This window comes from Larus michahellis, chromosome 1, assembly GCF_964199755.1.
Source record: "Larus michahellis chromosome 1, bLarMic1.1, whole genome shotgun sequence".
Classification (NCBI taxonomy): Eukaryota; Metazoa; Chordata; class Aves; order Charadriiformes; family Laridae; genus Larus; species Larus michahellis.
Genome location: NC_133896.1, coordinates 148,664,075 through 148,677,701, shown reverse-complemented (window position 1 = coordinate 148,677,701; position 13,627 = coordinate 148,664,075). Strand labels below are relative to the sequence as shown.

Below are 13,627 nucleotides of genomic sequence, written 5' to 3'. Positions count from 1 at the left end.
GTTCTTCCAAACGTAATTTCCCCCCAAAGGGTGAAGATGAATAGAGAGGAGAGGTTAGATGGCTTCTTAATCTGTTTAAATATAATGTTCGTGTACTACTTGGGAATTGCTGTGGCCTTTAACACAAGTAAATCGGAAAGATATTTTTGCATGCGAATTCAAGCAACTGCAAAACAGTCTTGCCTTACTGGCAGTACTCACTTCTACAAAACACTGAAATAAGATTAGGGACAACTTTTTTCCTTCTGCAGGGACTGAAGTTCGCATATTCCTCGGCAACTTCAGGTGAAGATTTTCAGCAGTAAGTTGACGACGCAGCAAACAAAAATCTACAAGGAGAAATCACCCAGCCCCAAGTACCAGGGCAGCCCTGTAAGCTGCAACATCCTACGCTAGTAGAGCAATACTTCTTGCACTGAAGACCATCATCTTACAGGTTTTCTTTTCCAATTTGAAGAGGATACTAGTACGTATCGATTGCTGTTCATTACAACCTTAAGCTGTGTTTTTCTATTCAAAACCTCACACCAAGTTTATAAGAAAATACACAGTTGCCGGTACGGTTCGGTCAAGTTCTTGCCAGCTCAGGATCTTGCTGGATAGCGATTGAGCGTATTAAACTACTCTTTCAAAAGAATATACACAAGAAAAAAGGATCTGTTAGAGAGTGTTTCAGGACAAGGAGGGTTGGTTTTGTTTTTCCCATTTTCTCAGTAAAAGAGGCCCTTGGCAATTTGGTACAAGGATCAGTGTCCGGTGTAAGAAGAGGCTAGATGTTTTAGCATATGTTTTGACAACAGTGAAGTCCAATTTTGGAAGAAGAGATAAAATGAAAAATAGATAAAAATCAAGGAATAAAATTCATTGTTGTAATATATGAATAAAAATGAAACTTATGTATACAGGCCTCTCCTCACCATGTTGGGTAAGCGTTTAAGTAATTTTTGAATATAAAGTCAGACTATTAGATTCCTCACCTCTCACCAATGATGCAGCTAGTTTGGCTGCTCTTTCACAACCACATTTTGGGCTTACTGGTGGACTTCATTCAATTGTATACCTTTGCTGGGAGAACTAAAAACACAGACAAAGAAGCATCTGCACAGGGATGGTTTATTGATCCTTTCAAGAGATTCAGCCTTCCTGAGGAAGCTAATGAAACAGAATTTCTACTTCCAAAATCCGTACCTGATCTTTCTTCCAGAGAACAGATCTCTCTCTGCATAAAGCTCTGTTTTTCAGCCAAAGTGATTTGGTAAGATTCAGCTTCAAGCTGCACGTAGAGATTTGCCTCACTGTGTTAAGTCCATTTATTTTGTGTAAATTGCACTGTCTCAACCCAAAATTTGGTACGTATGACTCAGCCAATAATTCCTAATTGTTGTAGAAGTCTCAAGTCCTCACTCAGCATTGACAGCACGGGTCTCAAAGACTTGTCCAAAATGAAGGCAATTGGTTTCGCAATTTAGGAGGAAACTACTTTTCCTACTGCCAGAGCACTTAAATAAACAAAACAAAAACCCAAGCCATGTAAACAGTATAATTAGCATGGACATTGTTATCTGCTTTGTCTTCCTTGAAAGCAGAGGAAAACCAAAAAGGAGTTGTTCTGCTCAGAGAGCTTCATCAGGGTTTGTTACTCTTCACCATTTAAGAACAGAGCTCAGACTGTGTTGCTCTTTCAGTTTTTCCACAAAAAAGCTTCTGGTTTCCTCGTGTCTCTTAATAACGTCAGCCAGTCATTACAGATCAATGCCCTTTACAAACTTACATGGGAGGGACAGACAAGGAGGTAGATCACTCGTTAGAGAACACATTTGAAAGAAAGCAGACTAGACAATAGGACTGCAATGTTTCTCTGCAGCAGTAAGTTCTTGTACTGAAGTTAGCCCATTAAGTTTAATAGTTAAGGAAAAACAGAGTGGGTATTTACTCACACACAATTTTATGAGAGGAACAACTGAAATGGAAGCAAGAAAAACCACACTTTTTAGACAAACTGGTATTACAACACATTAGGGGGCCACAGAACTCTTTAAAAAAATAAACCTTTTGAGACATGAGAATGAAGTCACGTTTCAGCATGCTTTGAATAGCTGAACTGCTCTTGGAAGTGTAAGTTCTTCAGCTATTGGCAGAGACAATGATACCTCCTCATATGGAAATTAAAAAGCATTTAGCGATAAGTTAAAGCTAGCCTACGTGTAAGTGGGCTAAATACTAGGCAAAGATTTTTCCCTTTTCACATTTAAGATGATACTACAGTTCATCACTTCTGTAGATTATATGTTGTTGTGCAATGCCCCACTGAGGTTTCACATCTACTCCGCAAAAGAGAACAACAGTAAACACCTTTTTTTTTTTTAGGATAGTCACAAATGGCAAAGCCAGTAGTATTTGTTTGTCTGTTTAATTAGATGTTTGCTGTTTGTCACACGTAAGAACTGTAAGCAGAGTCCATGGATTCTTCTGAGCAATATGAAACCTCATGGTTCCATGCAAGTTCAACACTGCCTCCCTCTCTCTCTCTCCTCTCCTCTTTTCCCCCTCCTCCTCTTATCTGCTGTTTTCCCCAGCCCAAGATACTTTTCCAACTATCTTCATCCCATTTTAAGAACCTTAAGGGAGAGAAAGTTTTACCTCATGATTTCTACCCAAGAGCGCCTGGCTCCAGGCTTGTGTCGGGTCAGGTACATCATAGACCACAGGAAGCTGGATGCTTTTCTTTTGAGGCACTGTAAGTTAGGCTAATAGTAATAGTCAAGTTACCCAAAGCTAAAGGGAGAAGTGGCTCTCATTGCCTTCCTATTTAAACACATGGCCAGTGAAGAAATCTTCTTTTCCCTTTTTTCCCTGAAATACACGAAATACAGCTTGCAGTAACAGGTTCCCCACAGAGTCCTGCATTCGTGCACCTGTAGTCCTGATGTACACTGCCCCGTCTTACTTGACAGTTTCCTCAGCCTCATGAGAGAAGTTAACAATGGATCTCTCCACATTCAGAAACACACATGTCCTTTTTTATCTCCTAATAATTATCATGTTTATGTTTCTTCTTCCACATTCCCAAGCTAAGCCAAGACAAGCTCAGTTCTATGCCAATGTTTTCATGTACCTCTCTTCAGAGAGAGCTGCTGCAGCTGAACCAGACAATTGCAGCATGCTAGTTATACTTGGATTCAATATGCGGTTGAAAAGAAGGGAATGACCAGTTTTCTCATTCGTCTGCTTTCAGACATTTAGAAAACCCCACTGTCAGCATCTTGAGTAAAAAATAGGTGGCATCTTCAGACCCTAGTAAAACCACTTACACATGTTAACTTGTTTAAATAAACATCCCCACCTCAAGTGACACAGTGGCCTGCAGTCTTCCTTGATCCCTCCACAGAGCAAGAGTTATTTTTTACTGAGTCATTAATCATGCATTGTCTTCCAGAGGAAATACAAGCCGGGTACCCCTGCTTGTAACTTCATGATCTGCTGCTCCCAAATCGCGTTCCAGTGCTTCCTCTGAACTACTTTTTGTTCTCCTGCCGTCAAGGCTAGTGGTAGCTGTATGGGGGCCGGAAGAACCGTTTGCAGTTATTGTTGTATCACCGTATGTCACAGTAAGGTCACCATCATTCAGAATAAAATCAGAATCCTCTTCTCTAAGCTGTTCTTGATTCTAGGGGGAAAAAAAAAAAAAAGAAGAAAAACCTTTTTACAGTTCACAAAATCTAGCCTTTGCCAAGAAGGTAACTGCACAGAAGAGTTTACCTACGTGTCAATGCAGAAGCAGTAAGCGGTAAAGTTCCACCTTAAGAAATGTTAAAAATAACCTTGAACACAGTGTTTGCAAATCAGCTTACAAATCAGCTCCCTGTATAACTGCTGCTGTTGTGGAGAGATGAGGGGGAGCTGGATCCAAGAACTAGATTATGAAACAGGTAACTAGGGATTTAATAGCACTGGAAGTTTACCAGGAGTACAGGAGAGAAGAGCAGTACACTGGTTTTGGCACAACAATTTAGAAGGCAGTACAGGAAAGAGACTGGAGACCAAGCACAATTAAGTCGCTCCAGATACAGAGTCAGAGTTGCATCTGTTGCTAATTAGTCAAGTTCATTAAGTAAGAGACTCATGCAAACTGGTAAGAACTCACTGACTTCAAATTCTTTATATTCAAGGCTTCCTCAACAAATTTCTGTTATAGATTGAAAACTAACCACACTCTTTTAAACTATTTGCTTACTCTTACCTGGTACTAAATAGAGAATTACTTGACCTAGTTGTTTGGAAGTATGGCTAGCTCCTGAGCCATAAAAGTACAAAACACTGATACAAGAAAGTGCTTGCTTCATAGTTTTGTAACTCATTCTGATACCTTTTGTTTTCAAAATCATTTAAGAAAGCATCTCACAAAACCCCGCAAATTTATTTTGGCAGAGATGGAATGAAATATACGGTCAGAGACTAGAAATTGCTAAAATGTAACAGAACACTCAATTTCTCTACACAGCATAATACAATAGCAAGCAATTGTACCACGTTTCGCTCCTGTTTAACATGTTCTTGGTAAAAGGCACAACAGCTGAATTGGTCAGAAAATGAGGCTTCCTTGTATTTGAAGAAAATTCTATCAGTACTATAAGCTTGCCTTCTTACAGCTGAGAACAATTATTTTCCCACGTGAATAGCTCCATACTGCTTAGCGAGAGTTGAAATCTAAGTGTGCGTATTGCCGTTCTCCTCATTAGGCTGGACACCAATCAGGCTACATTCTCAAAATACATAATTTTCTTTCACTTTGGCAAAGGAAGGAGGGCACGGGCTATGCGAGATAGGATCCCTGTGATCAGCCGGACTAGAAAGCCCTACCTGTATTGCAGAACAGGAATGCAGGGCGCTTCGGACTGAAAATGTTGATTAACCTATCCATGATGAAAAACGCAGTGCTTGGCTAAATAAAACTTCTTGGGAAAGGTTCTTGTCATTATTTCAGAATGATTAAAAAAAAAAAAAAAAGAGGCAGCAGAAGCCTCTGGATGATACAGAATATTTAACTAATGAGGACTGGAAGAGGCGTCAGGAGTTTACTAAAACCAGCGAAAGAAATGGTGCAGTTCAGTGTTGGGTGCTAGACAAGCCCTACATAGAATGGATGTTAATTTCTCAGAACCTCCGTGGCACCCAAATTTATCATTGCTTATTAGAGACAGAGTTAGTGTGATAGAGAGCACTGTTCTCAAAGAGCAAATACAGTTTAGGATACTTGCTTTCTTTGATTGCAAAGAAAACACTGAACTACTGTCACTATCTTAAAAAGAAACAAGGCAGAAATTAAAGGGTTCAGCTGGAGTTGGCAGAAACAACCTTGACAAGCTTTCCATTGCAAAAAAGTGAAAGTCTAAGGAACAAGACCAAGATGATTAAAAAGGGTACACAAAATAATCGGCTGTTTAAGAAAATCTGATGTCCCTATATACTCTGTTTTTGAAGAGGAGACATTCAAATAAAGATGAAAAGCAGTAAAACAAGTAAGCAGCAGGCAGTTTGTGACTGTTGACTGGTTATGTTTTAAGAACTCAAAGAAGCTGAGAAGCTCTACCACAAGTTGCCTTTCGTGGTGTTTGCCCCTGGAGAAGCACCAAGGGGGGGCCGTCAGGGCTAACAGGGCACCGGGAGGTGTTGCCATACCAGGGCCGCGCATGAAGCGGCTGCAGGAAGCTCCCAGAGCATCTCCACAATGCTATTTAACAGTGAATCCTTGCAGCCACCTGTCAGATAAGAAACTGGTAAGAACACACACTACACTTGAGCTTCCCCAAAAGGCTGAAAAGCTCTTGGAAGCACGATACTGAAAGGAGAGGGCCACAGGCTTTACACTATATGGCAAGTCCTAACTCAGTCTTTGCTGGTTTGTTGCAAGGTACACTTACATGTATGTAAACACGATTCATTCCAGAGAAAACACTGAGCTTTCTCTCAACATAGTGAACAAACATTGCCTTGTACGAACCAAGTTCCACTTATTTATTTCACTTCTGAATAGCACTGCAAGCAGCAGGCAATTTATTCCATATATTTCCCCGGAGAACATCCATGAACAATCCCATGTAGTATACGGATTTGCTATGTTTGCAAGCAAAGAGGATGGGTGAATAAACCTACTGTGCTTCATGCAGCATTAACAATTCTTTCAAGAAAGACAGGAAACTTATCCAAGTCGATCCCTAGAGACTTGAAATTCTTCCAAGAATAACCCTAAACTGGCCTCTGCAATCCCCTACAGTTCTGTAGGAGTAGCTTCAATTCACTCAAAAAGCATAGGTCTGAACTTCGCTACTTAAACTGACAAATTAGAATGGCTAAGTACCTAAATCCAAAACCCTACAAAAGCCTGAATTTTGCTTTGATGTGCTGACCATAACCCTGAGGGACCTCACAGCTTTGCCCCATTTGTGGTAAAATCTGCTCATGCTCCTAAGAATGCGTGCTGGCGACGTTAAAACGGCTAAAGCTTATTTAGAGTTACTGTTTACAAAGCCAGTCTTTATTGCTTCCTAAGGCAGTGCAAAAAGAAGAAGCATATGCAAAGTACGCCACACATGGAAAGCGCTGGTGGCCACCACGTATGCTGCTGGAGCTGAATCCAGCGCAGGCATCGTGGATGACAAAACTTGCATCAGAAGTTACTTATCTTGTGGCTCCAACACAAAAACATCAAGTCGTATCCATGCAAAGTATGTTACAATTTCAATCTGATGCCCCGCTTGGAGTTCCTCTATTTCTCAGCTGAGTTCAAATTCATCAAGGAAACTAAACAATTTTTGCTTTGAAGTTAGAACCACTAACAAAGTGGAGGGGGGAGGCACGGCTGAACAGTTTTCTTACCAATTTTGGGAGTAACGTTCTCCAAGACTTATGTAGACTGCAAATGGAGTTTCTTTACTGGGTTTGCATATTTCGAAAAATAATTCCGTTCCCTCTGCTTTCATACCAAGTTCTCACACTGTGTATGGTGTAAGAACTAAACTTTCAAAAAAAAAAAAGAAAGGGGTGGGAGAGTGTGTAAGACACAAAATACACCCCTGAACAAAGCAAGCAAATGAAAAAAAAAAAAAAAATCACCAGGAGTACTTCATCAGGAAGAGCAGGTGATAATGCAGATGCTTCTTCCAAATGGGATAAATGGTCTAGGAAACAGAGAATTCCTAAAAGTTTCAAAGGACATGTCAAAAGGGAAGAAAAAAAAAAAGTGACCTACGTTAGTTAGGGATAAATTGGAAAGCCCTGCCAAATGGTTGTGCACTGAAGATAACACCAGGGGAGAAAAATAGCAATGAATTTTTGAAAATTATAATTTTAAACACTGCCTACAGCAACCTTTCATGCTTTTGAGTTCCAACTTGGATTCTGTTTGGGTGGGAAACACCTAACGGTGAGCCTAGTGGCACAGTCTTAAAGCAGTGGGAGAACACCAGCAAGGAATAATAGTGACAGCTCTGGAAAAAATCCACTGTACTTCACCCCTGTGTGCTGACTCAGACCTTTGCATGTGCACCATGCAAACTCCAGCTTAGAGGGCATGATCTCATACTTAGGAATAGGTTGTACGTGGGCCATGTAATTAGATTATTTGACTTTCAAACTTTAAAACCCCCCTTGCATCTAATTAAAAATATGTACTCCCACTCACGGAAGTGAAAATGAATTTTAAATAAGTTGTAATAAAGTCAGAGGAAAAAAAATAGCTGAAAACAATCCACAAATATACAGTTAGTATAGCCACATACTTGTATGCTTTCTTCTCTGTGTAGATGTCATAACTGCTCAGACATACACCTGAACGAGATCTAGGATTTACTACCACTTTTTGAAACACATTTTCTAGTTATGTTACATTCTGTTGAATATTCCCAGACATTTTTGCTTGTTTAATTCAAAGTCTTCAGTCTTTAATTCTCTCAGATGTATCATTCAATTTTCTTGGAAATACCTCACAAAAGCACAACTATTCCAAGCAGATTCTGTCCCCCTCCAAGACACGGTGCTCTCAGTCACTTCACCTGAACTTAATAGGGAGGCAAAAAGATTCCACAGCCTTTTAGCCAGTAATAAAAATCATGTAGTCAAGTCCTATAGCAAAGCCAGCCATGCAAAGAAATGAAAATAATAAAGCAACTGCAGAGTTTCGAAATCTTGAAAAGACACTATAAATAAAATCTCAAAATTATATTCTTCAAGTTAACGCAGCAATGCACCGAAATAGGAACAAGAAGACACAATACAACGTGAAGGTTCCACATTATACACCTTAACAAAGCATGCAGCCTTATAAGCATTTTTAATGATGAAGTTAACATCCCAAAAGCGAGAGTGTGTGTGTGTCACAGGAGCAATCCACTTAAAGAATAAGTTTCAACATGCAGTAGTAGCTAAGAATGAGGAGTAAAGGGGGGGGGGGGGGGGGAAGAGCTCAACTGTTAGAGAAAGTGAAAGCCAAAGCTTGCATGTTCATTCTGGTTTGATTCTCAGTTACTGGATAACTAATCTTACAAGATCATACACAGATAGACACATGGGCAACACACAAGTAGGCTAATCAGGCTGATGGATGCCTTCCAGCCTAGATCTGTTTTAAGATCTCCAGTGGCACTGCAAAGACGGGAACAAGGCCAATTTCTTGCATTACTAATAGCTCCAAATAAGCAGCAGACATTTCAAATTTCTTTGAAGTGTTACTATCAGGTAAAAGTGAGATGCTAATGATACCAGGAAGAGATGCAGGGAAATGTTTCAAAGTTGCAAGCGGAATTCATAACTTTCTAGGAAAAAATTAATAGAAGTCTGGTCTGAGACTACTTGAACATAGCAGAGATGTTACCATTCCAGAGAACCTGCAAATTGAAGTGATCCCATATAGCACTACGGTTTTATTTACAATCAGGTCATAAAAAGTTGTAGATTTCAGAGGCACTGTACAGATAGGAGTGACACGTATCAAAATCCTGCAAGAGTAATAGGAGAATGAAGCATTAATTATTGCAAGACATGGCTGTAAAGACAGTAGTGACCTGCTAGACTGAGATAAGTAACTGATCAATGGTTTCTGAAATGTGATCTCAAATTTCACAGAGGAAACAATGAAGGGAAGCTCTACCAGATTTCTTTCTGGCATGGGTAAATACGTCAGCATCTTCTCTGAAGGAAACCACAACACAACCACAACAGTAACAGGAAAAGAATCTTGTGCAAAAGTGTTGGGAAGGGACTGAATATTTTGAAGTGATTCACTGAACTAGTTTATTGACTAGGCCTGTAATTTTCCAATATCCTTAAACGTTATTTTTTTAATGTAGTATTTGACAATAAAATCATCTCCGATTTCTCCTAACAGAAGCTGTTGCCCCAGGGGAGAGTATCTCAAATCTTTTCTGCCTAGGACAAACCAGCACTTTCTCGCAATATGTACATCATACCCACCTTTTGCCTAAAAAGAAAAACACTGGTTTGCTGAAGTTAAATAAATAAAAAACAGAACACAGAAGTATTGAGTCATTCTACTTACATCGTAAACCTGGGGACTTGTCAGACAGCGGGCTATCAGGCCACACCAGCTGGGTAGAGTTGTGGTTAACGGAGGGCCACTGTGAGTGAGAATGGGTTTTAAATAACTTAAATAGTTAAGGAAAACACATCGGTGCTTGAAAACCACTATTGAAAATAAAGAGACAGTTATACATAAATGTGGTTCTACGTTTGATCTATGTGCTGCTCAATAATTGTATATAAACATCCATTGAAAAAAAAAAAACCCTGCATTTGTAAACAAGTAAATGAAAAACATCTCCTCCCAACATTTTTCCCTTGATCCTTTTGAGAGCAGTTTCTTTACCCACGCACTTACGGCAGGGGGAACTAGCTACCTCTCTTCTTAAAGTTTCAAGCAGTTCTGATGTTTCCAGCTTTGGGGCTCTCTGTAGCCAAAAGCAGCAACCAGAGTCTGCTCTGCAGATGGGAGGTAACAAGGTGGCACACCTATGTGGCTTAACACAGGGAAATAAATAAATACTGTCCATCTAACGTCCTCCAAGCAACGCAGCCACCTGAACTGGTCCACTGCTAGCTGGTCACTGAGCCACAGAGATGGAACCAGAGATCTTCCTCTGGTAAGGCTCAAAGACATCTCTGCAGCACCCGTTTACATACCACACACAGCCTCAGAGAGGCAAAGGGAAAACTGTATGGCAAGAACCATGTAACACAGTGTGGAAGGAAAGCATCTACCCAGGCAATGCCACCTGGATTATGCTGAGGGGGCACATGGGTGGAAAAGGAAGGTGTCTTTACACCTCTCCTCAGAGGTCTGCTCTCAGGTAAATCCATATTTGTTCACACTAGTACTCCAGACTGATGATATGCCAGAGGAAATGCTCAGGAGTCAAAAAAGGTGTCCCTGCTACAGAGCAGCATGCTGATCTTGACTCGCACAAGAGCAGAGCTCAAGAGGAAAGTGCTAAGATTTCCAAACATTGGCTGAAATCAGGATCAGGAAGTTTTTTTGGTTTTGTTGTTTGGGGCTTGGTGGGGGTTTTTTTTGGTGTGTTTTTTTTTTTTTTTTTTAAAGTCAGTCTGATTACTTTATATGTAAATATATATTGCACGTATTCTAGCTACTTTCTCAGGCCTCAAAGCACAGAGAGAATCAAATCCACTTGTGAAATATAAGATGGTTTCCCTGTTGCTACCAACAGATCAGGTGCTGGGGGGGAAGAGGGAGTTAAAAAAAAAAAAAAGGGAGGCTTTTTTTAGCAGAAATGTATCCCTCCCCTTCAGCAGAGCCTGGTATAGCATGTTTACTTGAGCATATAATGGTGTGATTATGCCACTGCAGAGTTATATTTCCTCCCTCCCACCCCTGGTCACAGTGTGGCTACACCCAGCCCTGGAAAGAAAGAAACTCTTCCTCCTCAGGCTAACCTACCAGCCTCTCTGGTGCCCTGTGGCAGACAGACACACGCTGACTCGGTCATAATAAAACAAACCCAGTAAAAGACATCTGATACTTCAAAGTTGCTGTTTTCTTTGTGTTTAACAATTGTGGGTGAACCCAGAGAACAGCCCATGGCATTAAATGAACTCTGCGTTCCACAGGCATGAAGTTCCCAGTTATCCAACCACACAGAGCTCTCCAAGTGCATCTTACTTGCATCTTTTCCAAGTTAAGTTTCATTGCAGAGAGTGAATTTTGAGACAATATGCCTTTCTACCCACAAACCAAGTGAATGCATCAGCAAAAAAAATATTTTGACATTGCCATGGGTACAGAGGTGGCAATTCTGAAGATCGTCCCTTTCGTGCAATTTAAGGCGCCCCAGACAATGTTTATCTGAATGCCTCCTTGCAGCAGGAGCAGAATTTTACCTCTAAGATACAGTAAGAGAGTTCTGCCTCTGGGCATCAGTTTCCTTGGCACAAACTTCACAGAAACCTTTCCTAAAGATTGCTAGTCACCACTAAAAAAAAGCAAGTGCACTACCAGCATCCTTTAAGTTTCTGTGAAACAGCTAATTAAGCTGTAATTTTCACTGAGCACACACACACTCACCCTGCCCTTGCTGCAGCTGCTGGGAACTGCACTTGTGCTAGTATCAGCCAAGGGGAAGTCAGCATTGCCAACTACTCCTTTTTTTTTTTTTTTTTCTTCCCATCAGCACATCCCTTTTATAAAGGCAGAGGAAGAAGATAGCTCTGCTTCCTTCTTAAAAAGCCAAAAAAGAAACAGTCAACCACAGCCAGATCCTTCCGTGCTCTTACCACAGAAGTATTCATTTATTTTTAAATAGTGAAAACTAACCTCGGTACACTTTGACACCAGCCACTACAACTCAAAGGGTTAATTTGAAATTACTAACACATATGAATGTTTAAACTAGCACATACACTCCCTTCCTGGCTTAGGCCCAGTACTACTGCATCTAAAGCATCAGTCACAAACAGATTTTATCCTGAACAGGCAACCACTATTCGGATCTGAATGCTTTCAACGCTGAGCGTGGTGGGAAATCTTGCTGCACAAGGCATGGAAGGAAACTACTGTGCTCCAACCAGGCCAGCGATCTCTCATCAATCAATGGCCAAGACCCCAGTGAAGAGACTCACTTCTTAGATGCAAGATTAAGGCCCTGTCACAGGTATTTACATATATTTAACTGCCTCAGAAATTACTAAGAATCAAGAACTGAAACTTCTTTGAATTTCTGGGTCTAAGTCACTTTCCTTGGCCACAAGATTATCTTTGCCACTTTCCACTAAGTGAGTGTAAGCTCTTCAGGAGGGGGCACCTGTGTGATAAACTGATTAAGAATACACTAAGTAGATTTAAAAAACACAAGCATGAAAGAAAGGACAGCTACACAAAAATTGCTCAAAAGCTTAAACGAGACTTTCTAAATAGCATAATAATGGCTTCAGAAAGTTCGTGCAGTACTATAAACACACAAGGACGCTCTCTGCTTTGACTCCCATAGGAGGTTCTGGATATACTGAAGGAAATAAGCTGGACCACATGTAAATTTTTAGTTCCAGAACTTCCCATATCAGCGATGGGTTTCCAAAGAGGACTTCATCGCAAAAGCAGATCGCTCTTCAGGGCAATGAGTTGGGACATAGACATGTACAATGAACTGGAAAACTAGTTTGTGCTATGAACACCAGTGAAGATAACAGATTAGTGGAACAAATCAGAGGATCTGAAATAGTTAGTTGGCTGTCTTACTGTTTAGGAAGGAACTTCAGCTCCTAGAACTGATCGGTTTCTGTCCTCCAGCAAGTGTGACATACCATGCATTAGAGAAAGGAAAGGTCTCGTCTTCTGAGTCAGCGAGTTTAAGCTTCAGTTCTATTCCTTAAACCTGTCAAATACCAGATCTTCTGTTTGACTCTCAAGCACTTAAGGCTACATCAAAAGGAAAAAGCAAACATTTCATGCCTTGAAGCTAAGCTGTGTTCTCAAAAGGATACTTGTGGTCAAAGCTATACCATAGCCTGAAGAGCCAAGCACTTTCCTGCTTTGTCCTGTTCCTTCTTTCAGAATCTGGGCCATCCTAAAAATAAGATAAAAACATATGTGATTATCTCAGGCAGAAAAACACCCAAATCATACATTCCAATTGTTCACATTATAATGTCCTGTCCAAAAAAGCCAAATTACTTCAATACTCTACTTGGACTGCAGAAGAAAGCTGAGGTTACTCTTCCTAGAAAGACCAGAAATGACTGCAGAGAAGCAGGGCCTCTTCATTGCCCTCAAGTTGCCTTAACGAGCTGAGCCCTCTACCACCAGGTTCCCTTGAGTCTAAAAAGCTTATTGCACAGTTAATGCAGTAACGGATATAGAAATAAGTATAAAACTGACAAATAAGCCTCACTGATGTTTCATCCCCATTCCTGCCTCCCCCCCTCCCCAAATAAATGAACTGGAATAATAATTCATTGCTTGACTGGGTTCTTTAAGTCTATTTGATGTTCTTTCCTTAAGCCTATCGCTTCCTCAGAAGAACAAGGGAATTTATCATAACCTGATAAACTCTCACAAACCTGATGAAATACATCACACTTAAAAGAAACATGCTTAACAGGG

General features: G+C 40.5%; 1 protein-coding gene across 2 annotated transcripts in view; it reads right to left on the bottom strand.

Moving 5' to 3' along the window:
- Positions 1-1,095: 1,095 nt before the first annotated feature.
- The window catches only part of SLC9A7 (solute carrier family 9 member A7), a 73,191-nt gene continuing 60,659 nt past the window's right edge, over positions 1,096-13,627 (bottom strand). For both annotated transcript variants that reach the window (XM_074607953.1, XM_074607943.1), the window contains 3 exons: positions 13,009-13,091; positions 9,554-9,659; positions 1,096-3,667 (listed from right to left, as the gene is read on the bottom strand). In XM_074607953.1, coding sequence (XP_074464054.1) covers positions 3,419-3,667; positions 9,554-9,659; positions 13,009-13,091 — 438 coding nt within the window. In that variant the 3' untranslated portion in view covers positions 1,096-3,418. The remainder of the gene's footprint in view (positions 3,668-9,553; positions 9,660-13,008; positions 13,092-13,627) is intronic.